The 27,569-nt window shown below is 38.9% G+C and overlaps 1 protein-coding gene across 2 annotated transcripts; it reads left to right on the top strand.

The window, feature by feature from the left end:
* The first annotated feature begins 334 nt into the window (after positions 1 to 334).
* Positions 335 to 27,367, top strand: LOC127799346 (uncharacterized). 2 transcript variants are annotated; one of them, XM_052333295.1, is made up of 8 exons: positions 335 to 495; positions 790 to 890; positions 984 to 1,067; positions 1,195 to 1,292; positions 1,407 to 1,726; positions 1,995 to 2,229; positions 20,688 to 20,892; positions 26,712 to 27,367. In XM_052333295.1, exons 2-8 carry the CDS (start codon positions 798 to 800, stop codon positions 26,838 to 26,840), a joined length of 1,164 nt encoding a protein of 387 aa, XP_052189255.1. In that variant the 5' UTR covers positions 335 to 495; positions 790 to 797; the 3' UTR covers positions 26,841 to 27,367. The 2 variants fall into 2 exon arrangements, with proteins under 2 accessions (XP_052189255.1, XP_052189256.1); XM_052333296.1 differs by having other exon boundaries at positions 346 to 632.
* The last annotated feature ends 202 nt before the right edge of the window (positions 27,368 to 27,569 follow it).

Raw genomic sequence — 27,569 nt, 5'->3', positions numbered from 1 at the left:
TATCCATGTAAGTTTTTATTTGCTTAAATTGATAATTTAGTTCTTCAAATTATTGGGTTTTGTTATGCTTTTCAAATATTATTTTATTTTATAATTCTAAGTTGTTACGAATTTATTTGACTAAGTTTAAAAGTTGATCGATACCAACTTATTTTATAATTATTGATCAACTTTTCTTAAATGAATTGAATTGTTTGGATGGTGTAAACATTAGGTAGCTTAAAGTTAGGAATATGTGTTTTAAAAAAGTCGAAGGGGATTAGATTTTCAATTTTGAAGCTTAAAAAGATATAGTTGGAAGAGAACTATTATATCAACAAATTAAAAATTTCCCACTATGTCCCAAATATCTCAAATATTCGGTATCCCTTTCTTCTCATCTCCCTTCTCTTTCCCGTTGTTGGATCTCCGGCATCACTTGTCTCATCTTCGGCGTCGCTTCCGGACGCCGCCCGCCGGCACCGAAGAGGACGAAGCAGCAATCGGCCGCCGCCGGTTGTTCCTCCATCTCTCTCTCTCTCTCTCTCTCTCTCTCCGGGTTCTAGATAGCCGGAACCCGCGCAACGACGACGGGTTCCAGCGATCTGGAACCCATCTGCGCGATGGCTCCAAATTATGAGCAGAATATGCAAGTTATGTGTATAGATGTGCAAATTTAGGGTTTAGGGTTTAGAGCTATGAAAAACTACTATTAATTCTGCTCAAAGTTAATATATCTTTTGCGTGGATCATATCCTATTCATATTATACAAGCTACACTTGTTTGTTTACGGTTCTGTTCTATCACAGATTAAGCGATGGGTGAAGTAATTCTAGGCATGCCAGGACCATGGGCTGATTGTAAGCATGAAGCATCTGATCACTATACAACAAAAATAGGTGGACTTCCGGTAAGTTAGTACTGTATCTTGTACATCAGTACATGTAGTTATGTTATTGAGACATGCACTTTGTAATTGTAAAGCTTCATGTCTCCTTGACAGGACTGGCCAATTCCAAATACTGCCTTAAGATGTGATCTGCTTTTGTGCAGTGCATGTGGAAGCAAGCTCTGTCTCGTTATGCAGGTTTTACATTCTAAAGCCATGTGACTTCTGTTCTTTCTTGGAAATCTGTCTTTAAAATGTGATTCAGGTGAAACTATTTAATTTACCATACTCCCCCCTCCTATTTCTCTTTTAATGTGCCTCTAAGGCTTATGCTCCAGTTTCGAGTAAGACTCTGACGATTGAAGAGCGTGTACTCTATATTTTTGGTTGTGTAATGCCAAAATGTGGGGGCTCTCCTGGAAGGTATTTTCAAAATTGTCATCTAATCATTTATCAATCTAATTTAAGAATTTCTCTTGGACTATTTTTGATATAGTCATCCTTTCTTCTTGGTGGCGATTCTGGTGACACATGCAGCTGGAGGGCTATTCGTGTGCAAAAATCTTTTAGTGGTGGGAAATCAAGTGTAAACTATCATGAAGAGATCGCTCCAACCACATCTTCCCTTTCAGCTTCAGCCAGTGACTGGCGGGAGGATTTGTGGGCATTTGACTCCATAGAAGATGAAGACGCGGGCAATGATGACATAGATCTGGAGGAGTTGCGTAGGGCACTTTCTGATGCTGCAAGCTTGGCTTCTTACCCCAAGAAACAAAATAAAGTTCATCAGTCTGAGACTATTGTGGAGGCTGCTCCCGTAAGAAAAACAACACAGGAGGTTGACAACCAAACACCAGGTTTAATGCAATTAAAGTAGGAATCAAAATTTGATATTTCTAATCCTCTAAAGTTGGTATTGTAAATAAAATTCTAAAATAATTAGAACTCTTGCAGTCCATTAAATTCACTATTTGGGTCTTCTCTCTCACTTGGTTTAGATGATCGTCTTGAAAAATTTCTTGTCCTTTTGTTGTAACCTGGTGATTCAGCCAGTTGTTCTGACTTGGCATCCATTGAATTGGTGTTATGAAAGGTTTATGTCTGGTTCATGTGTTTGCCATGCAGTTTTGCCTTGCTTCTACATGTATACACAAGAAGAGGCATTATGTAGGGAAGTTACATTCTTGTCTTCAAGTTACACCTCACTTTCCATTAAGGAAGCCAAAAATGATCTTGATTATAATCCACAAGAGGAAAAGTGGGACAAGGAGGCTTATGAATATGACAAAGCTTTGAGTGCTGATAGGACTTATCTCAAGTTCAAGAAACGAATGGACGCATACCCAGAACAATGTTTCAGGTATAAAGACCTAGTAGTGAATACTTGTAATGTTTGGAAAGTCTTTTCTATTCTTGTACTAGATAAATGCAATTGCTTCTCATTCATATTGGTATAATTGTTATAGATTTCCTGCTTGACCTGAAGGAACAACAATTGTAAAGCTTTTATTATTAGACCTATTAATTATTTCCAAAATTTAATTTACACCTAAAGGGCTGTTTGTATACAAATTAAAGTTAAAGGGCCACTTGATGGGATAAAGTTAAAGATAGGAAAAAATTGTACTCTTCCAGGTTTGGTAAATAAGGTATAATTTGAAGGTATAAAACTATTCCATGTTTGGTGTGTGAAAATAAAAATGAGGTATTACTTAGTATTAACGGCCAAAAGAACAAATTATCGCTTTGCCCAAATGATGGAGCCATGCACAACATAACAAAACCTGATTAAACTCACAAGCCAAAATCTGATCGGAACCCCAAATCTGATGAACCCACAAACCATAATCTGTTCAAAATCCCAAATTGATCAAACCCAAAATTTGATTGAGAAGGCAAAAGTGATAGGAGGGAGAGAGCAGAGATGAGAGGGAGATTGAGAAGGCAGAGGTGGTGTTGGTTGGAGATGGCAGAGAAAACTGAGAGAGGGGGCAGTGAAGGTGGTAGTGGGAGGGAGAGAGCTGGAGGCCAATGATGGTGGTGACGGTGGCATTAGAAGATAGCAACAAAGGAAATGGAGATATGTGGTGGCGATGATGGTGACAGAGGCTAGGGGTGGTGTCGATTGCAAAGAAAATGAGGGAGAAGAGATCGGAAGGGAGGGAGAGGATTGGGGATGCTATGACAGTGGTGTTAGTGATATGCCTTAATGCTAGATTTAGATGACATCTGTTGAGAAATATGATTAATTCTTGCAAATTAATATAATGGTCATTTCTTTATTCATGCCTCTCCAATGTTATATGAATGAATCCCTAGATCTCCCATTAAAGATCTTATTCTTAAGTTGTTAAGAATATGGTGACGAAGTTCATTAATATAGGATTTCTTAAAGTGTTCCAACTCCTTAGATTTCTCAAACGAAGACTTTGATTAATTGATTATGGACTAGTGCATGGTTTGCTACTTTTGATTAGTATGAAATGCTAATGATAAAAATGATGGTGAGTCACATTCTATATTGCATGAGATGCAGATAGTAAACATATTGGTGGATGTTGGTTGAACGTCCACTGAATGTGACAACAATAATAGATCACATGGCTAAGAGGATTAATGATCTGTTATTGGTTGCGATTGTGTAATTGATTCCCAGAGTTGAGGTAACACGTTTGTCTTGTATGTTGTTGTTGGAGATTTGCTAGTGAGCAAAACCATTTAATTACGAGGTGAGAATATTCACTGTGTGGTCTCTCTTCTACTAGTGTATGGATGCAAGTGATTACTAGATATGATCCATTAACCTTTAGCGTGAGCCGAACATCCTATGTGATCTTTGTTGCTGGTTGATTGATAAAACCCTTGGCTAGGGTATGAATGATCAGAAAAGAGTTTTCGATGTGTCATCTCGATCACACCAAAAAAGATATTGCCATAGTTATCGAGTCTAGTGAACTTAATTAGTCCATGGCTTTCACTCGAGATGTTAGTTAATGTAAGGATTTTATTACACGGTAATCTTCACCAAAATAGGATCACACGAAGTTTGACTTTATTGCCTTATAGGATCGTCTTAATATATTGCTAGATGTTACTGAAGACCTTTCGGGGTATTTTGAGAAGATGGAGAGATTTTCAAAATGGATTGAAGAGTTTGGTTGACGTCAAAGGGGTTTGACATTTCCTGATTGCTATTTGGCGATGAACCTAGAAAATCGCACACCTAAAAGTAAAGCGACTAGATTAGTGAGTCTAAGCTGGTATATTGTTCTTCACCGCCATTAAGAGTTAATGGGGTTTAAAATGTAATTAATAGTGGCGGGATAAAAGTGTAATAAAGCAAAATTAAAGGCAAAAGAGAAAAGGTCTCTCATGCCTCCATGTGCATTTAATGCATGATTATATATATATGTATATGTATACAAGTTATATATATATATAAAGAAAGATTGAAAAGAAAAGCAAGGTGGCAAAGGCCTTTAATGGGCGAGACTTGCATTTAAAGCAATGTTCCCCCCTTTGCATTTATTATATATATATCCAATGGCTATCTTGGTCTCTCTCGCTCTTGGCATTATATATATATACATATATATATAATAAAGAAAGCTTCTCGTGGAAGCTTGGAAGAAGGAAGCAGAAATCAAGAAAAAAGGAGAAAGAATAGATTAATCGAGAAAAGCTGTAGGTCACCGTCTTTCTTCATCTTCTTCAAAGCTTTTTTGAGAGTTGCTATCGATAGGCAGATTGCAGCAGAGCTTCTCTAAGAAGCTTTCTCCTTTTTCTCATATATGTATATAAATATATTATACTGCCGATAGAATGGAGAAGAACGGATGGTTGTTATGTGAATATATATATATATATATATAATAAATGCAAAGGGTGGGGGAGGGGGGGACATTGCATTAAATGCAAGTCCCGCCCATTAAATGCGCCTGCCATCTTGCTTTTCTTTTCAATCTTTCTTTATATATATATAACTTTTATACATATACATATATATAATCATGCATTAAATGCACGCAGAGGCATGAGAGAACTTTTCTCTTTTGCCTTAATTTTGCTTTATTACACTTTTATCCTGCTATTATTAATTACATTTTAAACCCCATTACCTCTTAATGGTGTTTTATTTCACCATTAGGTGGCAGAGGAAGAAGGGTGGTGATTTTGCGATGGCATGGCAGCGAATAGTGGTGTGTTAAGATCAGATTATTTCTCAAGAGTAGTTACCATTTATTAATTTTTCTGTTAATTTAGTTGATAGCTGTACACTTTCAGTTACAATATGTAATTGAAACAATTCCCATAAAGAGTAGCTGTATAAGCTACTGGGGACTACTTTGGAGATTGTGGAGTAATAACAAAATTGAATTCCTTTCTCTCTCTTCAATTCCCTCCCTAATTTCTCTGGTTTTTTCCTCTTCTTTCCCTCTTGTTCTCATTTCTATCTTTAAACAAACCCTAGGTTAGGATTAGTTCCTGACAATTTGGTATTAGAGTAGTTGATCCTCGGTTTGTTGTTATTCAAAGTTGAGTAGAATTGGAATTCTTTGAAAGGAGATCATGGTGGAAGGGACAAGGATGAAGCAGCTGGTGGTGCAGATGAGCAGCCTGCAGGCGAGGCTGTAAAGATGGAGTTAGGTCTGCGCCAGAATCAGGATGAATTGATCAGGAATTAGGAAGGATTAAATTGGAATCAAGAAGCAATTCAATCTTTGGAGAAGAAGTTAGATACATCTATAGATGGTTTGGTGAAAAGGTTGGATGGATTCTTACATATGTTTCCTAAGCTGCCACAGGTTAGCATTCTGGTGGATTTTCCACCAAGAGAAAATGCTGAACCAATCATAACATGTAATGGATCCCTCCTAATACTTCAAGGTTACCTGTAGCAGAGGTTAATCCTGTTAATGAATTTGAGAATCTGATTGTTAGTTCTTCTCAGAATCACATTCATACCCTTTTGCCAAAGCTGGAAATACCTATATTTGATGGTCATAATCCTAAATTGTGGATTAGGCGATGCCAAAAGTTTTTCTAATTCTATAAGGTGCCTGAAAATCAAAAGGTAAATCTAGCTTCAGCCTATCTTAATAATGTGGCCGATGCTTGGTTTCAAGGCTGGTCACAGTTGAAGGCAAATTATATTCGGAGAGAATTTGTCGATGAATTTTGTGAAAGATTTGGTGATCGAAATATGACTGATGTCATTGAGGAATTTAACAAGTTGAAACAACAAGGATATGTACTAGATTATCGAATCAAGTTTGAAGAATTAAAATCATTGATGATTGTGGCACATCCTACATTAACAGAAGTGTATTTCATTTCTAGCTTCATTAGTGGACTGAATGAGGAATTAAGGCCTACTGCAAAAATGTTGCAACCTGTGATAGTTAAACAGGCAGCTGAGAAGGCTAAATTGCAAGAACTAACAGTAGAACTGTGGAAGCCATCTTTAAGAAGCATCAGATTCCTTACAAAGGAAATAATTCTGGTCGTCAAGAGCCTTTGAATAATTTCAGGGCTAATAATCAAGGGGTGACTAAGGGAAATCTCTATCCTAGGGTTCCTCAAGGTCCTAGTATGGTGAAATCCTCCACTTTAGAACAGAGAAGATAGGCTTGGTATGTGCTTTAAATGTGGAGTGAAATATAGCTCTAGACATCAATGTAAGAGACAATTGTTGAGAATAGAAGGATTGGATGAAGAAGAAGAAATCTCAGAAGAGGCAGAAATGGCTGCTGAGAATGTTCCTGAAACTGAAGATGGAGAAATATCATTGCATGCTTTGAAAGGTTGCCCAACTAACAAGATTATTAAGGTTGAAGGATTGGTTGGGAATAGAAAACTGATGGTATTGATTCGTAGTGGCAGTACTTATAGCTTCATAGATGTAAAGACTGCCAAAGAACTGCACTGTAAGGTGAAAACTACTTTTCCTTTGTCAGTAACAGTGGCTAATGGGAACAAGATGTATAGTACGTCAAGATGTGTGGATTTCTGTTGGAAGATGCAAGGGCATGGATTTACTGTTGATTTGTGGGTTCTTAAACTAGGGGGATGGTATATTGTGTTGGGAGTGGATTGGATGAGGACAGTCAGTCTGTCCCATTATCTTTGATTTCAATAAGCTTGAGGTGACATTTGAAATAAAAGGAAAGAAGTAAACTCTTGTTGGCAGCATGGAGATGGGAGCTTGTAAGTTGATTTCAGGGAAGAAACTACAGAAATTCCTCAGAAATAAAATAAGTCAAGTGGCTCAGTTGTTTTCTGAACAAGCTATGAAAGTGGAAGGATTTGCAGAAATGGGAAATTTGGAGCAGTGGATTTGTGAAGCAGATTATTCAGTGGCAGCCTGCAATGCTGTACTTCAGTCCTTCTCAGAGGTACAACAATTAGACTCTTTACAGTTACTATTGGTTGAATTTGAGGACTTGCTTGTTGAGTCTACAACCCTACCTCCACAAAGACCTTTTGACCATGCTATCAACTTAAAACCAAACATTGAACCAGTTAATGTTCATTCTATTGTTACCCTCCTATTCAGAAGGCTGAAATTGAAAAATTAGTCAAAGAAATGTTGGCTAATTCTATTATGCAGCCTAGTCATAGTCCTTTTGCATCCCCTGTTCTCCTTGTTAAAAAAGAAGGATTAGACATGGTGATTTTGTATTAACCATCGTCAGCTTAATGCCATTACCATCAAGGATAAATTTCCTACACCTATCATTGAAGATCTCCTTGATGAATTAAAAGGAGCTACTGTTTTTTCTAAACTAGATCTAAGGGCAGGTTATCAAATAAGAATGAAACCTGTCGACATATCAAAAATAGCCTTTTGTACCCATCAAGGTCTTTATGAATTCAGGGTCATGCCTTTTGGTTTGACTAATGCCCTTGTCACTTTTCAGTCCCTCATGAATCATATTTTTAGTCCTTACTTGCGAGATTTCATCCTTATATATAGCCAATCTTTTGATCAACACCTTGTTCAGCTTAGGACAACATTTGAAGTCCTTAGGTTCAACCAGCTGTATGTAAAGCAACCCAAATGTACCTGTCACAGCCCTAGGGTTTGGCTAGAGTTGTGATAGGAATTTGGAGGGATTTAAGAAGAGAAAGCAGAACGGGAGGGAGATTTAGAATTGAAACAGAGAGAATTGGGGAGGAAAGAGAAGAAGAATTGAGAGAGAGAATTAAGAGAGAGAATAGAGTTTGAAATTCATTCTTCAATTCAAGCATATCCTCCCATCCGTTTACATAGCCTTATATAGGCATATTTGCTTCTAACTAACTACATAACAACATCCATGTGCTTATAACCAATAGCTAAAATATCTAAAATATCTTCTAACAACTATTATCAACCTATTCTATATTGCCTCTCAATAGATTCTTGGGTCATGACAATTCCCCCCTCCTTGAAAGAGTTCTTGTCCCTAAGAACTTACAACAATTTAGCCATTGCTCCTCAACCAATACCAACTCTCTCTAGCTTGGTTATTCTTTCTTTTATCATTCCCTTTCTAGGCCGCTTCTTCTTTGTTCTTGGATACTTTTCAACTGTCAATGTGTCCACATCAAATGCCTTCAATGAATTTAGCTGCTCCTTGTCACAGGTAGTAACTGAAATCTGCAACCCTACATCCTTTAAATGTCGATCATTCTGAAACTCACGCAACTGATCAGCTACCACATATGTTTCCCCCTTCTCATCATCTTCATTGTGTGTTGTTTTGAATACAGAAGGTTGACTAACCAGTTTTCTAGCCATCTGTTCGTCCTTCAATGTAATAGACAAGCATTCGGATTTACCAACTAGAGGAAGAACCAATACAGCAGTGGGAATTTTGTCCCCTTTGACTTCTTCAACTACCTCCTTTAGCTTTTCCCCAGCTACAACTGGCTTCAAGAATTCCTCATCACTTTGAATCTGCTGTTGGTGGATAGAGCTACTATCAAGGTCATAATTCGCAAGAAACTTGCCTTGGCTGGAAGAGAAATCTGCAATTTGGCTTAACCCTTCATTTCCTTCCTGCCAGCCCTCATTCGGCACATTCAAGTGTATTAACTCTTGCCTTGGCTGCTCCTTTTTAAGAAACTTCTCCTTGTTAAAACTTCCATGATAGTCATCAAAGTATTCGACGGGAAAACTGTAATGATACTCCTTAGATAGTATCATTGCAAACTCTTGCAACTTCTCGCGTATCATAAGACCAAATTCCTTGCTCGCATCATGTATCTCATTGCTTGTCCCTTTGTCCCTGTTGCTGCCAACTGAAAATGCAGCCTTCTTTGGCTGCTATTGAAGCTCAAATTCAGCTGAAAATGAAACAGTGTTCTGCTACAATTGAGATTCCATTGGACTCCTTCGTGCACTATTCCTCCTGGCTGAAATCTCACTGGATGGAAAAACAATAGGCCAAGAAACAACAGCTCTTTCCATCCTAATTTCCTTCTGTATCTGCCTCACCCAATCACCTCTAAAATTGATCCAATAAGTGGCAATTACAGCCACTGTTATGCTTCAAGACCAAGTTTATTGTAACAGCAGAAAAAATTGCACACTTACAGCGACTTGATCGGCCTCCAAGAGTCCTTTAGACCGTCTTAATTGTCAGCCGAGAATCACAATCGAAAACGCAGCAATTGAAAATCATCGGAACTGCTCTAGGAGTCTCCTTCAAATTCTGAATATAGATCACAGCCAATAATCGATGTGAATGCACCCTAGACACCCTGGACTGCTTGTTGTCAATTTCCGATCAACCTTGTTTCCTTCCAACTTAAATCTCAAACACAGAAAATCTACTGCTCAGTTCTTCAGCAAGGTTCACCACACTTCCGCTGCTCTGTCACACAATGGTTGAGGCTCACCGGCTTAGGAATGCTTCAAAACTACACTCCCGGTTGCCACGAGACTTGCTGGAATTAGATACTGGAATTTTCGCACTTCTTAGTCGAGACCCCATAGAATTTAGCGGCAGTAAGAAGAATCGAAGGCTGGAATTAGTTGTTGTACTTCAGCTTGCTGACCCACATTGCCCAACCTCGGAAAATAGCCGCAAACAACCTGCTCTTCTGCTTCACATTAGCCGCCTAGAACAAGCGATTGCCTCACCTTTTGGATCGACTACAACAATTCGGAAAACAACAGCAATTCACCTTGTTGTTCCACCTTCAAAATTGCGACAGCCAAGATTGATTTGCTGCCTCTTTCGCATGCACGTCTTTCTTCTCGCTCAAGTGAATTCAAGATCGCTGGTGTAATCGCTACCCAATCACCGTCCACAAGCTCCCATCATGAATCTTCCTGGTTGGCTCGCCTTCAATTCTGGACACGATTAGAGTCTTACCCGTGAGCCGTCAGCCTCTTGCACTGATCGTTCTCCACACAAGATTGTAGGGGATTAAGATAGCCCAAGCTCTGTGTGCGTTTGTTGAGAATCAATGACTACTCCCAAACTCGCTTCCACTTCGTGCCTTCCTTTCTCGCCCGAATCAGCTCCTTTGTCTCACCCAACCGTCTTCGACGGACTCCCTCACCAACAACGAGCGTTGTTTGTTCGCGACGCTTCAGGTATGCTCGCCTATCGACCCACTCCAATCGTGAACGCTCCTCTATACTGATTGATGATGGGCTCCGCTATGAATTGGCGACGGAAATTACAGTCGACCAAATCAACCCATTCACTTACAAGAACGATTGAATTTACAACCGATGAATGATTGGCTTTGGCTGGAATCACTTTCCAGAATCGTCCAGATCCAATTCAACAGATGAGGACTGCCGCTCAGTTGTAGTCGGACTAATCCAAATCTTAGGGCGGGCTCTGTTGCGGTCTCTGAGGATTCGATCGACTCTGTTGGAGCTCCCTATGAGTTCGATCAATACTATTGCAGCTCCTGAACAATCGCTTGTATCACTGGAATCGCCGAATTCTGCAACTCATTCGCTTCTGCTAAGAGTTGCTTGAATTCGCTTTTAATGACCGTCTTGCTCCGCTTCGAATCTGGCTTGCTTACTTCAAATCTGATCGGACACTATTGATTTTCCAAAACCACAGCTAAGGAATGACTGCTCTGATACCAATTGTCACAGCTCTAGGGTTTGGCTAGGGTTGTGATAGGAATTTGGAGGGATTTAAGAAGAGAAAGCAGAACGGGAGGGAGATTTAGAACTGAAACAAAGAGAATTGGGGAGGAAAGAGAAGAAGAATTGAGAGAGAGAATTAAGAGAGAGAATAGAGTTTGAAATTCATTCTTCAATTCAAGCATATCCTCCCATCCATTCACATAGCCTTATATAAGCATATTTGCTTCTAACTAACTTCATAACAGCACCCATGTGCTTATAACCAATAGCTAAAATATCTAAAATATCTTCTAACAACTATTATCAACCTATTACTATATTGCCCCTCAATAGATTCTTGGGTCATGACAGTACCTTTGGCAAAGGACAAGTGGAGTATTTAGGGCATGTTATATCAGGTGAAGGAGTCAGGACAGATCTGAAGAAAATTGTTGCAATGGTTGGATGGCCTAGACAAACTATGGTTAGGGGCTTTGAGGGGATTTTTAGGATTGACAGGATCTTATTGGCAGTTCATTCAAAATTATGGTATCATCAGTAACCATTAATAGAAATGCTTAAGAAAGACTGTTTTAAATGGAATCCTCATGCAGGGGCAGCTTTTATACACTTGAAAAAGATTATGACACAAGTCCAGTGTTGACTTTGCCGGATTTTGCAAAGCTTTTTGTGTTGGAGAGATGCCAGTGATAAAGAAGTAGGGGCAGTCCTGATGGAGGAAGGCAAACCAATAGCCTTCATTAGATAGGCTCTTGCACCTGAACATTTAGGCCTAAGTGTTTATGAATAAGAGTTGATTGATGTCTTAGTGGCTGTGGAAAAATGGCGGCATTATTTAGAAGGTAGTCAGTTTGTCATCAAAACTCACCATGAAAGTCTTAAGTTTCTCATGCAACAAAAACTCCATACACAGCTGCGAAGGAAGGAAATATCAAAGCTCTTAGGCCTTGATTATGTTATTTAGTACCGTCAAGGAAAAGAGAATGTGGCAGCTGATGCTTTGTCTAGGCAGGTGGAAAAGGGATTTGTAATGCTATTACTTCAGTCATTTCAGATTGGACGAGAGAAGTTACTGTTAGTTATGAAGTAGCAGGATTGGCTCAAGATCTTTTGGCCCAGTTATCAGTCAGCCCTAACAATAAACCTGGATATACCTTATCTAATGGTATAATCCTGTTTAAAGGAAGAATGGTTATAGGTGATAATGAACAGCTTAAAAAACATATAATGCAGTCTCTACGCAGTTCACCTTTAGGGGGTCAATCAGGTATAAGGGCCACTTATCATAAGGTTAGGCAGATGTTTTTTCGGCCTAGCCTTAAGAAGACAGTTACAGAGTATGTGCTGGCCTGTGGAGTTTGCCAGTGCTACAAACATGAGTAGGTGGCTTATCCTGGATTGTTGCAACCGTTGGACATTGCTGGACAAGCTTGGGCTGGTATTTCCATGGATTTCATTGAAGGGTTGCCTAAATTTGAAGGTAAGAATGTTATTCTAGTGGTGGTGGACAGACTAACCAAGTTTGCTCATTTCTTGAGCCTTTCTCACCCATTCATTGCCCAAGAAGTGGCAAAAGTATTTATGGATTCAATGATTAAGCTGCATGGGGTGCCACAATCTATTGCCTTTGATGGAGATAAGATTTTTACCAGTGATTTTTGGCAGGAACTTTTCAAAAGTTTGGGAGCTGGTTTGCATATGTCTACAGCTTATCATCCTGGAACGGATGGTCAGACTAAGAGAGTTAACCAATGCGTGGAAGCTTATTTGAGATGTTTTTGTTTTCTAAAACTGAAGAGTTGGCATAAATGGTTATCTCTTGCCCAATGGTGGTACAATTTCAGCTACCACAACTCATTAAAGATGTCTCCTTTTGAGGCACTTTTTGGTTTTAAACCCTCACTTCTACTTGCCATTGTGGACTATACACCAACAATTGCAATGGTGGACCAATATTTGTAGCAGAGGCAAGAAATGCTGCGGTTGCTACAGAAAATAGAATGAAGCAGTATGTAGATCGGCGACGGAGTGAACAGGAGTTTTTGGTGGGGGATTTGGTCTATCTTCGGGTTAACAGTTCTCAAAAAAGTTTTTTTCTCCCTATCTTGTTTCTAAACTCAGTCCTAAGTATTATGGCCCTTTTCCAATAATAGCTAAAGTGGGTCCTGTTGCTTACAGATTGCAGCTGCCATCCAACACTACTCTACATCTAGTCTTCCTTGTTTCTTTACTCAAGAAGACAATTGGTCCTCAGGATTTATCTAGCACTGCCTTACCCCTTATAACTGATGACCATCAGGTTGAGTTTGAGCCCCTGTCTATCTTGGACAAACAGGTGACTTATAACGATGCTCTACCACTTACACAAGTGTTAGTCCAATGGTCCCATTTACATCCGGATCATACCATTTGGGAGTATCTGCCAGACCTGCTCACCCAATTTCCTCGGGCTACCCAGTTTCTATAATTTCTTGTGGACAAAAAATTCTTGAGGGGGGAATGTCAAGATCTCAGGTGTAGCAGATTATTTCTCAGGAGTAGTAGTTACTAGCTATTAATTTTTCTGTTATTTTAGTTGATGGCTGTACACTTTCAGTTACAATATGCAACTGAAACAACTGCCTTAAAGAGTAGCTATATAAGCTACTCAGGACTGCTTTGGAGGTTGTGGAGTAATAACAAAACTGAATTCCTTTCTCTCTCTTCAATTCTCTCCCTAATTTCTTTCTGTTTTCTTCCTCTTCTCTCTCTCTTTCTCTCTCGTTCTCATTTCTGTCTTCAAACAAACCCTAGGTCAGGACTAGTTCCTAACATGGTGGTGCTATGCTATTGTGGTGAAACCAAGTGGTGAAGCTGCAGAAGCAAGTTGAAGGAGGAGGAGGAGGAGATGGTGGTGGCAGATGGCAGCCTTGGTAGTGGATGGCGGTCTGACATTTTTGATGATGGAGCCAGCGAGGAGGAGGGTATTACATAAGGAGAGAGAATATGGTGAGGCCTTTCATAGAAGAGGGACAAATTGGTCAAGTTCGTTTAAAATCTTTATTACCCCTTGGCCTGCTTATTTAGTATTAGGGGTGCATGTGGGACAAGCTTATCCCACCCTTGTTGGGATAAGTGTATCCTGGAATAACTTTATCCCAAGAACAATGAGATACCAAACATGGTATTAATTGATTCAATGGTATTACCACCAATTATACTTGTACTGAACATGCTGTAAGACTATAACCTCTTGCCCTTCTATGGAATTGTGTAGAGCATAATATGTTCCATTTTTATAAGCTCATACTTGTTCTAAGTATCCATTGAAAGAAACTACTGGAGACTGTTCAATAAGGAGAACTTCAACCAAACCACTTTAGAAGCTTGTTGGATCAATGCTGCTAGGCACTGTCAGTTCCTTTTCTGCCTTGTAATTGGTTGCCATTTTCCTTGCCCCCCGCTTTCTGCCTTTCTGGACTAGATATTTTTCATAATTCATCCGTGTTAAATGTCAGTTATTCTATGGTATCTTAATTTAAAACGGAGATTTTATTCACTCAATAAGAGGTTAATGCTACATACCCAAATCTTTTCAAATAAAATTTCATGATTTGAGATTTTGCATGTGGGAAAATGGTCAACTGTTGGTTCATTTTCTAATTTGTTTATTATATGGATTAATTGTTTGAATATTATTTTTATTAACATCAAATTGTACAAAAAAATTATTAGTTGCAAATACATTGCTGCTCTTCTTGGAGAGAGACTAGGAGATGATCCAGTTTAGATCTAAAGACACTACAGTGCCTGATCTATTCCAGACTATATCGTATAATGCCTTTCCTTTATTTAATTATATTGTTCATGTACTTAGTTCACTATTGACACTTCATCATCTTTAATGTTGAAACCTTTTGTCGCAGAATGAAAAGGAGGCCGAATTTTGCTGCAGATTTTGGTTGCTATTAATTGTTTTCTTTTACTGCTTTTAATTGTAATTTCCTTTTCCAGCTGGATAGTTAGTTAAGCCAGTACAACTAGGTGTAAAGGTGACTAGAATAGGACAAAATAGTTTGTTATAGGAGAGGTGATCTGCTGTGGCAGCACCCCTAGAGCAAACTATATAAGCTCTTGACTCCTACTGTAAGAGGCTATCGAAAATCAATCAAGAATCTGATTTCTTCTTCTCTCTACGCTTCTCTCTTCAATCTTTCTCTCTTATTCACTCTCTCTCGTTCTTCTTCACCGTTCTCCAATAACCCCTTCTAATTCACATTGAATTAAAAGAGTTGCTATTGTCACAAATAACAGTGACATTTGGTATCATAGCTTTGATTCCGACAAGAAGCTTGTCAGCGACAAGAGAGATGGAAGAAGGGACTCGCATGAAGAATATGGAGTCACAACTCCAGCAAGTTAATTCGGCCATGGGGGAGTTCCAGAATCGGGTGGACCGATTGGAATGGGGCTCCGAGAAGAACTATAATGCGATAGGGGGACTAGAGCGGAGGCTAGAAGGTGGACTAAATCAGATGAGGGAAGGCATCAACTAGATGAGGTAGGAGATGGGAAACCAACTTCAACAGTTCATGTTGATGTTTACCCAGCAAAATCCCTTGACTTTCCCTCTAGAACTAGAACAAAATTGGTTTTACATAATGATAGGGTGAATCGAGGGACATCTGAAATTGAAGTAGAGCAGGAGGATGAGGTTGAAACGATGACAAGAAGAGGTCGTGAGGACCGGGTTAATCCACCTCAACCGGGGTTTCTCATGCCACGGATGGAAATACCCGTGTTTGAGGGAACTAATCCTAGATGGTGGGTTAGGAAGTGTGAACGATTGTTTGAATGGTATAATGTACCTGAGGAGAGAAGGGTAGCTTTGGCTGCTGCCTACTTTGATGACATGGTGGATGCATGGTTCCAAGGATGGACCTGAACAAGGGAGAATTATACATGGGGGGAATTTACTGAAAAGCTATGTGAGAGATTCGGAGAAAGGAACATGTCGGATACCATAAAAGAGTTTAACAAGTTAAGGCAAGTTGGGGACGTTGGGTCATACTTGAGGAGGTTTGAAGAGTTGAGGTCATTAATGAGCAACCATGACCCTCACTTGTCGAAAGCGTATTTTGTTTCTAGCTTCCTTAGCGGCCTTAGTGAGGATTTGAGGCCTATGGTGAAGATGATAAAACCATGAACGATGGAGCAAGCAGTTGAGAATGCCAAATTGCAGGAGTTGGTAGTTGAGGCCGTGATAAAAAAACAAAGGCAACAGCAAAAGGTTGTATCCATGGGGAATTGGCAGCAAGGGGTTCAACAGAGATTTGATCAAGGGAAATGCAGGGGGAAGAAATTTTGGAGGTCCATATCTTGGGGGAAGGCCTAATGAACCAAAGATACAACTTGGTGTGTGTTACAAGTGTGGGGATAAATACTATCCCGAGCACCAATGCAAACGCCAGTTGTCACTGTTAGAAGGAGATAAAGAGGAAGGACTAGAGGAGGAAGAAGGAGAAGAGGTAGAAGGTTTCAAAGAAACTGGAGGAGAGGACAATGGAGAGATATCTCTCCATGCACTCAAAGGAATCACCAATAATAAGATAATCAAGGTTGAGGGCAAGGTGAAGGAGGGTAGTTTGTCAATCCTTATTGACAGTGGAAGCACCCACAACTTCCTAGATGAGAGAGCACTGTCAAGAAACTCAAGTGTCCACTCACAAGCACACTGCCTCTGAGTGTGACTATTGCTAATGGAAACCGAGTATTGAGTAACTCAGCTTGCCTTGGATTCATGTGGGAAATGCAAGAGGAGAAATTTGAGGCAGATCTCATGCTGCTTCAACTAGGGGGGTGTGATGTTGTTTTAGGGGTAGATTGGATGAAGGGGCCAAGGGGGTGAGCCTCATAAGTTTCGACTTCAACCGGATGGAAGTGTCCTTTGGAAAGGGGGGGTAGAAGAATGACTCTTACAAGTGAGAAGGAGATTGCTACTTGCAAAATGATTACAGGTAAGAGGCTGCAGAGAGTCCTTAAGAGCAAGTGGAGTCAACTCACACAACTATTTTCTATTGTGGAAGTAGAGGAGAAGCATAACAGAGAAGAATTAGGGGAGCTACAATTGACTGTCAGCCACTAGCAAGGTGGTCCTGACCAAGTATACATGCTACCCCTTATTGATGAATTATTGGTAGAATTTAAGGACCTTTTTGTGGAACCAAATACCCTTCCTCCTAGTCGTGTCTTGGACCATGCAATTAACCTAAAACCTAATGTCGAACTGGTCAATATCAAATCCTACCATTATGCCCCTGTTCAAAAAATTGAAATTGAAAGAATGGTGAAAGAAATGTTGAACCAATCATTTATTAGACCAAGCCAAAGCCCATTTGCTTCCCCAGTCCTTTTGGTAAAGAAAAAGGATGGCTCCTGGCGTTTTTGTGTGGATCATTGCCAACTTAACACCTTAACCATCAAGGATAAATTCCCCATACCCCTTGTTGAAGACCTAATGGATAAATTCTTTTCCAAACTTGACTTATGCTCGGGCTACCATCAAATTAGGATGAAGCCCAAGGATATCCACAAAACTGCCTTTCGAACCCACCATGGCCATTTTTAGTTCTTGGTGATGCCCTTTGGGCTCACCAATGTCCCAGCTATCTTTCAATCCCTAATGAACCAAATATTTGAGCCCTAACTAAGAAAATTCATACTTTTGTTCTTTGACAATATCCTTGGCTATAGCCCAACTTTGGACCGACACCTTACCCACCTAAGAACCACCATTGAGGTCCATAGAAGCAACCAATTATTCATCAAAAGGTCTAAGTGTGCATTCGGTCAGAACCAAGTGGAATACTTGGGGCACTTAATCTCGGGGGAAGGGGTCAGTATGGATCCAAGGAAGGTGGAGGTTATGCTAAATTGGCCCAAGCCCACTACAATAAGGGCTCTTGGGGGTTTTCTTGGGCTTACGGGGTACTACCACATATTTGTTAGGGGTTATGGAGTTATTAGCAAACTCCTCACAAATTTATTGAAGAAGGGGAACTTCCATTGGGGACAAGAGGCGGAAGTGGCTTTTGAAAAGTTGAAAGTGGCAATGACCAAAGTACCAACGTTGGGGCTGCCTGACTTCAACAAGCCTTTTGTGCTTGAAACAGATGCATGTGGAGTGGGTGTTGGGGTTGTGTTGATGCATGATGGCAGGCCATTGGCTTTTCTAAGCCAAGCCCTTAGTCCAAGGCGCTTAAGCCTAAGTATATACGAGAAGAAATTCTTGGTTGTCCTCATGGCCGTGGAGAAGTGGCGACATTACTTAGAGATGGGGAGGTTTGTAATCAAAACTGATCATGAATCTCTAAAAGTTTTTGCTATAGCAAAAGATGCAAACTCAATTGCAAAAGAAGGAAATGGCCAAGTTAATGGGGTTAGATTACTCCATACAATCTAATAAGGGCAAGGAAAACTTGGTAGTGAATGTCCTATCGAGATGCCAAGAAGAAGGGAGTGCAGCTGCCTTGATTGTTATAATCCCCGAGTGGTGCAAGGAAGTGGTGGACAACTATGAGAGAGATGAACACATAAAAGGCATGCTGGAGAAACTGTCTCTGGGAAATAAGGAGGCAGAGGGGTACACTTTGATGGATGGTTTGTTGTGATATAAATGCAAGATAGTAGTGGTCCACAGTGATGAACTCAAGAGAAAAATTTTGCAATCCCTGCATGAGTCCCCTTTAGGGGGGCATTCGGGCTTCCAAAATACTTATTTGAGGGTGAGGCAACTGTTCCATTAGCCCTAGCTCAGAGTGACAATGAAGGAATTTGTTTTGGGGTATGATATGTGTAAGAGATGTAAGCATGAAAATGTAGCATACCCAGGGCTGCAACAACCCCTACCAATTCCGGAACAGTCATGGACAAGTGTCCATGGACTTCATTGAAGGCCTGTCAAAATCCGAAGGAAAGGATTGTGTAATGGTTGTGGTCGATAGGCTTACTAAGTATGCACATTTTGTAGGATTGGCCCACCCCTACACAGCTCAAGAAGTGGCAAGAGCATTCATTGATTGGGTGGTAGCTATGCATGGGGTTCCGAAGTCCATTATATCTGATCGGGATAAGGTGTTTACGAGCCATTTTTGGAGGGAGTTGATGAAGAACATGGGTACGAAACTCAACCTTTCAACAGCCTATCATCCCCAATTTGATGGGCAGACAGAAAGGGTAAATCAAAGCCTAGAAACCTACCTCTGATGCATGTGTTTGTTGCAGTCCAAGAGTTGGCATAGGTGGCTGGCTTTAACACAATGGTGGTATAACTCCAGCCACCATGCCTCTATAAAAATGTCACCATTCGAGTCTGTATTTGGGTATAAACCCACTATCCTACCAACCACTGAAGGGCATGTCACGACCACAACTGTTGAGGAGTATTTGCAATAGAGGAGGGGGGTGTTGCAGCAACTTAAGTAGGAGCTGGTCTCAGCTCAAAACCGGATGAAACAATATGTAGATAGGAGGAGGAGTGACCGGGAGTTCGAAGTTGGGGAAAATGTTTACCTAAAGCTCAGGTATCCTCATCTAAGTCCATCTCCCAAGGGCAAGTATCTAAGCTCAGCCCTAAGTACTTCGGCCCATTTCTCATAACAGGTAGGGTATGCAAAGTGGCCTATTGCTTGTAGCTACCAGAGGGATCCAAAATCTATTCGGTCTTTCATGTTTCTTTACTGAAGAAGACAACCGGCAATGAGCAAGTTAATTCGGAGCTACCAGCACTTCCTAAGGAGAAAGAAGCCACAAAGGACCCAGAGGCTATAATGGAAAGAAGAGTAGTCTACCACCAAGGAGCTCCTCTCATCCAAGTGTTGGTCAGGTGGCAAGGAGGATCTTTGAGGGAGGATACCTGGGAATACCTTCCCCAATTGCTACAACAGTTTCCAAGGACAGCCAGCCTCTTGAATATTTCTTGAGGACAAGAAATTGTTGAAGGGAGGGGTATTGTCACAAAACAAAAAGGAGGCCCAATTTTTTTGCGGATTTTGGTTGCTATTAATTGTTTTCTTTTATTGCTTTTAATTGTAATTTTCTTGTCCAGTTGGATAGTTAGTTAGCTAGTACAACCAGGTGTAAAGATGACTATAATGGGACAAAATAGTTGGTTATAGGAGAGGTGATCTGCTGTGGCAGCACCCCTAGAGCAAACTATATAAGCTCGACTCCTACTGTAAGAGGCTATCAAAAATCAATCAAGAATCTGATTTCTTCTTCTCTCAAACTTCTCTCTACTCTTCTCTCTTCAATCTCTCTCTTTTATTCTCTTCTTCACTCTCTCCCATTCTTCTTCACTGTTCTCCAGTGACCCCTTCTAATTCATACTGAATTAGAAGGGTTGCTATTGTCACAGCATAACAGTGACACCTTTTTTTTCTCTGTTTATTTGCTTGATCGTATTAAAATCAATGTGCTGGTAGCTGGTTGGCAGAATTTCTTGGGTATTGGGTTAAATCTTGTAGCTTCATGACCTTTTTACCTGATAATGACAATGCAATTTCCCTAATTCTCTAAAGAGGATAAAGGAAAAAGAAAATGAAGTAAAATAGCTTCACTATACCTGGCAATTCTTACTTTAGTCATATCCATATAACCCTGCAATTTATCTTTAGATTATTTTGGCCCCTGAAAGTGTTGTCTTACCCCAATATGGTCTTTATTGCGCCTCTCAGATACTCCTTTGGTGGAAAGCCACTACTGGCTACTGGAGCAGCAGTTGATCCAGGGATATGCAGCCTTTGTGGGGGATCACGACATTATGAAATGCAGCTGATGCCTCCATTATTATATTTCCTACAGGAAGAGGCTCTTGATTCTGAGGATTATTCTTTGGAGAACTGGGACTGGATGACAGTAATTGTATATACTTGTTCTATGGTAAGTTTTTCAATTACTTTGATTTGTAGCATTGATAGATATATAAAGCACGTTGTATATGGTATTTCATTTGTTTAAAGGATGTTGTATATGCAAGTCGTTCTCTGGATTGAACAATTGAATCTCTAAACTGCCTACTTTAGGATAAATAACACCTTGAGATGTGCACAAAAAATGCTAACCATTGTTATTGGGATTTGTAGAAATTGTAAGAGCATTTTTCTCCTTATCTTTCAAAATTGTTATTTGATTAAAAGTTATTTCATTGATAGCTATATAAAGCACGTTGTATATGGTATTTCATTTGTTTAAAGGATGTTGTATATGCACGTCTTTCTCTGGATTGAACAGATTGAATCTCTAAACTTTCTACTTTAGGATAAACCTTGAGATGTGCACAAAAAATGCTAACCATTGTTATTGGGATTTGTAGAAATTGTAAGAGCATTTTTCTCCTTATCTTTCAAAAATGTTATTTGATTAAAAGTTATTTCAAGTTACAAGGTAAAAATTAACCATAAAAAAAGTGAAAAAAAGGCCACTGAAAACTTAAGAAAATCCATAACTAGTAAAATCGCATAAGCAATAATTGTTCTCTCTCTCTCCCCCTCTCTCTCAATTGGCACATTCCTCTTTGTTCCCCTCTTGTGAGATCTAGAATAATTTCTTCACACCAAGATTTGAAATGATTTCAATAATCAGAGTGGCGGTTAGAGGAGTGTTAAAGGTTGATTGGGTTGAAAAGAGATTGGTGCTAGTTGCTAATGACAGTGGCTCAAGTAGGAAGGAAGACAGTGATGGGCTAAAGGTGTCCACTTAGTGGTCTTTGGTGGTGACTGCTCAGATGGGATTGGTTGGTGGTGGTTGGACTGGGATGGGAAATGTGCTGGTTGGTGGAGGTTCAGACCGGGTGCTGGTGGGTTTGAGGTGGTAAACTGGTGAATTTTAGACTTGGTGCCACTGGGCTTCAAACCTTGAATGCACTGCTGACTTGAGTGCTTGCTATAGTTCAATCCTGTTCTTATAGCAGGATTTCTTGCCGCCAGCAGTCTCTGATCATCATCCATTTTGCAGTTCGATGAATCAAGCCATTGGGTTGGCAAATTAAGACTGTTTCGGTTCAAATATTAGGGTGTGGAGTTGAAAACAACCTACACCAGAGGTTCTTCTAGGTTGAGAGGGTGAAGAGATGCATAGGCTGAGTGGTGGTGCCCTGGCCTTGAAATTAGGCCACAATTTTGATTATGGTGGTGGCCATAATTGGGTAGGAGATGTAAGGTTTGTTGGTTGTTGTAGAGGTGGTGGATAAGACTAGAAATTGGTGGAGGGGTTTGGGGTGGTGGTTGTGGCAACTATCAATTGCATTGATAAATTAGGAAATTTTGAAAATTTAAGGAGGTGTTTGTTGTGGAAAAAAGCACCAGTTTTCTGAAAATTATTCCACAGAAAATGGAAAATTAGAAAACTTGTTCAAATACAAAAATTTTCTAAATAGAAAATGAGATTGGGAAAAAGCTATTCTCCAAAATTGAACTGTTTTTATGAGTTTTCCAAGTTTTCTTTACTAATTTGGAGATTTGGAAAACAGGGTTTTCTACAATTTTTCCCAAATCATTTTTCTCCTCTAACACAAGTTACAATTGCATTAAAGAAAAGGGCCTATTCAGTTATAGAAAACATTTTCTACTTTCCAACTTCAATTTTCTATTGAATAATTGAATCTCTCATTGAAAAATAGACATATTTTTAGAAAACATCTTTTTTTTTATATTTTCTAAATTTTCTGAAAATGAATGCATTAACTTTTTGAAACATAAAATGCTAGGACATCGACATCTTTAGTTATAAAATTAGAGTTGAAAACTAGAAAATGTTTTCTGAAACTAAACGGGGGCCAAAACTTCTTTGTTTCTCCCTTTTTTAATATATATGATCTAATATTCTAGATTGAAAATTAGTTTTATGCACTTCTAACATTTGAATGCATTTTTCTATATTTTCTATGGAAAATGAAAACTAGAGATTTTATAGAAAAATTGAAGATAGAGAACTAGAGAACATTTTTGACAACTAAACAACCCCAAACTATTTCTTGTGCTCAATTTCACTTGGTCAAGTAATGGTGAGCAAAGGGAAAATTTTTCACAAAAAATTCCAAGGTGAGTGAGGTCACTGCAAAATTTTACAGTCTGGGTTAGTGTGTGATTTAGTTAAACTTAATGGGTAGTTAGTATTATTTAGGTTATATAACTTAACACTCCCCTTGTCTTCTACAGTGTCAATTAATATGTCTTGAATCATTAGAGTTGTCTTGATCAGTGTGATGTTCATAGGGAAAGGATCTACAGTCTGTTCTCATGGATGGTACTGATTCCTGAACCACATATGTATATATATATATATATATATAGAGAGAGAGAGAGAGAGAGAGAGAGAGTGGAAAAATGTTGTAGGACTGTTGACTATGTTCTTGTAATCACATTGATAATAAATATGCAAACATAAACACACACACATTGAAGCATCTGGTTTTGGTGCTTCATTGTGCATCTCTGTTTCATCTATGCCAAATTTTGATGGAGAGGAAGCTAAAATGTGGTCTTAAGTTACCACCAATTCTTGGCTGGTTATCTTTTTTAAAATCTTCTTTAGTTTGGCTTTCATAGAAATATCTCTACTTATTATTTTTTCTTTCGAGTTTCACAATTTGTAACCAAACTCCTCATCTCCACACCTACAGAAGTCCATGGAGTAGATTTGCTGATTAGCTTTTATCTCCATTATGGGTACATTTACAAATGCCTTACAACTGTATATTCATAAATAAGAGTACCTAACATGCATTCCAAACTATATCTTATTCTTGTCTTGAATGTTAAAACTCAGGGACAGTGGGATGAATATTTATTGATTAGGTACATACCGTGCAAACAACTTTAGCACAAGTGATTTAGGTAGTTACATCATTCTGAGCATACATTCAACTCTATAATGGTGCAATTAGTTCCCTTGAGCACACTATTTCATAATGGTGTGTTAGGAGCAATCATCTCATGTTGAATTCCATAGTGATCATAATATGATTTAAATTCAGACTACTCAGCAATGGTGTACTTGTTACGATTGTGTATACAGAGATACTTACACTGTTGGCCCTCATGTCAAATTCCGTGATGATTGCAAATATGCTTTAATTTAGCAAAGGTGTACTGACTACTACTTTCTGCACAGAGACTTCAATTGTTGGCCCCATCTCTCTTTCTAATTTCTACCATGGCATGGAACTTTTGAAAGTATTCAAATACCTTGTTTTTTCCCCCAAGAGATACTCATGTCCTGGATATCATCAAAAAAGATAAAATTTTAATTACCACCTAAAGACTCCTTAGGGGACTACATACACTGGAGTAAATCGTACAGAATAATTTTTATTTTCTTTTAGTAGATGAGCTAAATCAGACACTGATGCTCGTTAAATAAACAATACTCACAAGGGTTCAAAGTAGTACCTTAGGCAAAGGGAATGAGGGTCTTCTTTGCCAGAATATGCAATCCCTTCTCTCTTCTGCGAGCAAAGCCTCTTGTACCACAAGTGCAGATTCATGTTCTAATACATTTAAACTGTCAGGTTGTACTTTCATCCAAGTATTGTATATCATACTATTGGCCTGACATTGAGGAACCACTGGGGAACCATCTATAAGCTTCAAATTGTCACCATCAAAATGGTTCTAATGCTGAACTAAACAAGGTGTAAATCAAGAACATTGTCTTTTAACTCTAATGTGTGCCTAACATATAATTAGATGCAAACACCACCTATTGCGCATCGATCACAATGTCAAAGTCTCCTACCTTATTTTAATTAGAATTCTCTTTTGGGAAATAGTGAGGCAGTTATATCAATGACCAAATTCAAATCCCAGTCTTCTGATTGAAGGCATTCGCAACAAAACATCTTCAGCTGTGATGGCTTTTATATTCAATCCTTTACTGATTAGCAAGGCATTTTTTGGTCTCTCTTAACTTAAAAATTTGATGATCCCTCTTTATGTGACCTCCCTAGCTACAATAGTATTAAATTGTTGGTATTTTTGTGTAAACTAAAATGGATTTGTGGCATAGTGCCGTGATAAAATTAAGGGTAAATTGCCATACACCCTCTGTGGTTTGGCCACTTTTGCTTGGACATCCCCTTTGTTTTATTTTTTAACCAAATTAATCCCTGTACTTTACTTAAATTGTTAAAACACCTTCTCTGTTCCTAATGGTGTTAATTAAGCTGTAATTAATATAAAATTAAACTAAATCTCTTTAATTAATAAAAGAAAAATTAAAAATTAACAAAATTAGAAAAGCTTTGGCAACCAGAACCCATGATTGGTTATAGCAGCCAGAACCATCCAGCGCTGCAACCCATCTGGTGGGTAGCAATGTGTTCTGGGACACAGATATGTGGGCTGGGCAGAGGACAGCTCTCCACTGATGTCGCCGCCAGATGTGGAAGCCACTGCTGACCTCCAACCAAGATCTGGTTGCCTCTGCGACTATATTGCCACTGACCTCCACCTGAAGAACCCTTCTTCTTCTTCTCTCTCACTCACTTGTTGAACCCAGCAATGGGTTCTGCACCAGAAGGGTTCCAGTGTTGGAAGTTCCAGTGATGTGCAGAAACTCGGATGGGTTCTGGCAATCCATTTATTTTTTTATTATTTTTATTTTGTTTTGTTTTTTCTTTTATTAGTTGAAGAGATTAAGATTAATTTTATTTTAATTAAAGCTGAATTAACACTGATAGTAATAGAGGGGGTGTTCTGACAATTTAAGCAAGGTACATGGATTAATTTACCTTAAAAAAACCACAGAGGGTGTTTGGGAAAAAGTCCCAAACCACGTGGTGTGTACTGTCAATTTACCTAAAATAATGGCTTGAAATCATAAAAGTTGGAGACTGCATATTGAAGATATATTACATGGCAGAGCTGTCACACCCGTGGACATGGACAGGCTCTGACCATCTACTTAAAATGCACTATATTTTGTTTTTCTCTCCAACTCTTCACACATTTTTCTGCACTCTGCAATTCTCAATTTATACAGAGCTGTGAGATATGCTAATCCGATTTGAAGAGGGACAAGGTTTCTGATGCAGAACCAAAAGGAAGAACACAAGAACACTAAAAACTAAACTCAAATCGATTCTCAAATTCAACATCAATGATCAAAGGCTACTTCGTAATACATACAACAACAACAACAACAACATATCCAGTCTTTATCCCACTATGTGGGGTCGGCTACATGAATTCTAGACTTCCATGTATTTCTATCTTTTATCATATCTTTATTGAGATCCATACACTTCATATCAAACTTTAATGTCTCCTAATTAGGAAATATATCAAAGATTAAAATCCTATCCTTATTAGCATCCTAAATCTTGGAAATTTTAATCTTAACAAAACTAAATAGGAAAGAAATAAACAATAATACTCTGAAACAAATAACAAAGTGTATTAATGATATCTTCTAAAATATTTCAAGAGTGTTCACTTAATCTCAAGAGTGCAGGACATTTAATTCAACCACACGTCACATTTCTTCATGTGTGAAGTTTTTATTAAGCCTGGTCCATCCACATGGATGGACACCTAACATTATGCGTATACTATTTTGTACAGTTCAATTCTTCCCCGATGGCTCCATTCATTAGTGCATTTGTAATAGTAGTTCTGGACGCTTGTTTATGTTGTTAGACTATTAATATTTTCAGTTGTTGAAGCTAAAGATAACAATGTTGCTTTCCTTTTGGCTTTTAGAGCTGTTCTCAACCTAGTCAACAGAACTCGAATGCGGATGGCTGGATTATAGCAGAGGAGGCTGTTACAATACAATATGAGGAGTTGCTACCTGAATTGATCCAACATATGTGGAAGTCTGGATTATAGCAGAGGAGGCTGTTATGATACAATATGAATAGTTGCTACTTGAATCATCCCAACTTGGTTCTTTCATAGATTTTGCATGTTTCCAGGGAGAAGCAGACAAAGACGAGCACAAACTATATGCAAAACGTTACCGAGCCCAGCAGCAGTTTTTGGTAGTGGTTTGTTTCTCAATAGAAAATGAGCTCTAGGGGTTTCCTTTACATTATTTATTTGGTTCAATATGTTAGCAGTAAGGCTTTCTCATGGTACCGAATTTCATTTTTAGATATGTTGGATAGCTTAAATTAGAGAATTGAGTTGTCTTTTGGCGGAAGAAAGTTTTGAAGGTCCTGATCTCTATCTAATTTTCTGTTTCCCCTTAGTTTATGTCAGAAAAATTATGTATGTAATACATTACCATAGATAAGAAGATGTATACACACGTATAGATTAATCCCCAAATTGAAAAGATGGACTAGCCATTTGGCAATGAATGTGGGGGAAAGTACTCTTATTGAGTTCACGAGACTAAAATTTGAGACTTCAAATTTATCGGTGTTACCATCTACTATTAGGCTACAATTCCAATTGTATGCGGGAAAGTATTTTTGATGTCTATGACGATGAGGTAGCAAGTATATTTTCGGTGAATGCGTGTTGCGAAGGATGCTTCTTTAATTTGGGTAAGTTGGGCCGTGGCTAAAGGTTTGAGTTTACAAAGATTTGGTGAATTGAAGGAAGGGTTAAGAG

This window comes from Diospyros lotus, chromosome 4 (genome assembly GCF_014633365.1).
Source record: "Diospyros lotus cultivar Yz01 chromosome 4, ASM1463336v1, whole genome shotgun sequence".
NCBI lineage: Eukaryota > Viridiplantae > Streptophyta > Magnoliopsida > Ericales > Ebenaceae > Diospyros > Diospyros lotus.
This window is presented reverse-complemented; position numbering and strand designations above follow the sequence as displayed.

Excerpts from the sequence above, each read along its gene's own strand:
- LOC127799346 (XM_052333295.1), top strand. The coding sequence starts at position 798 with ATGGGTGAAGTAATTCTAGGCATGCCAGGACCATGGGCTGATTGTAAG. Across the intron at positions 1,068-1,194 it reads AGCTCTGTCTCGTTATGCAG|GCTTATGCTCCAGTTTCGAG; the intron begins GTTTTACATTCT and ends TGTGCCTCTAAG. Across the intron at positions 20,893-26,711 it reads TTGTATATACTTGTTCTATG|AGCTGTTCTCAACCTAGTCA; the intron begins GTAAGTTTTTCA and ends TTTGGCTTTTAG.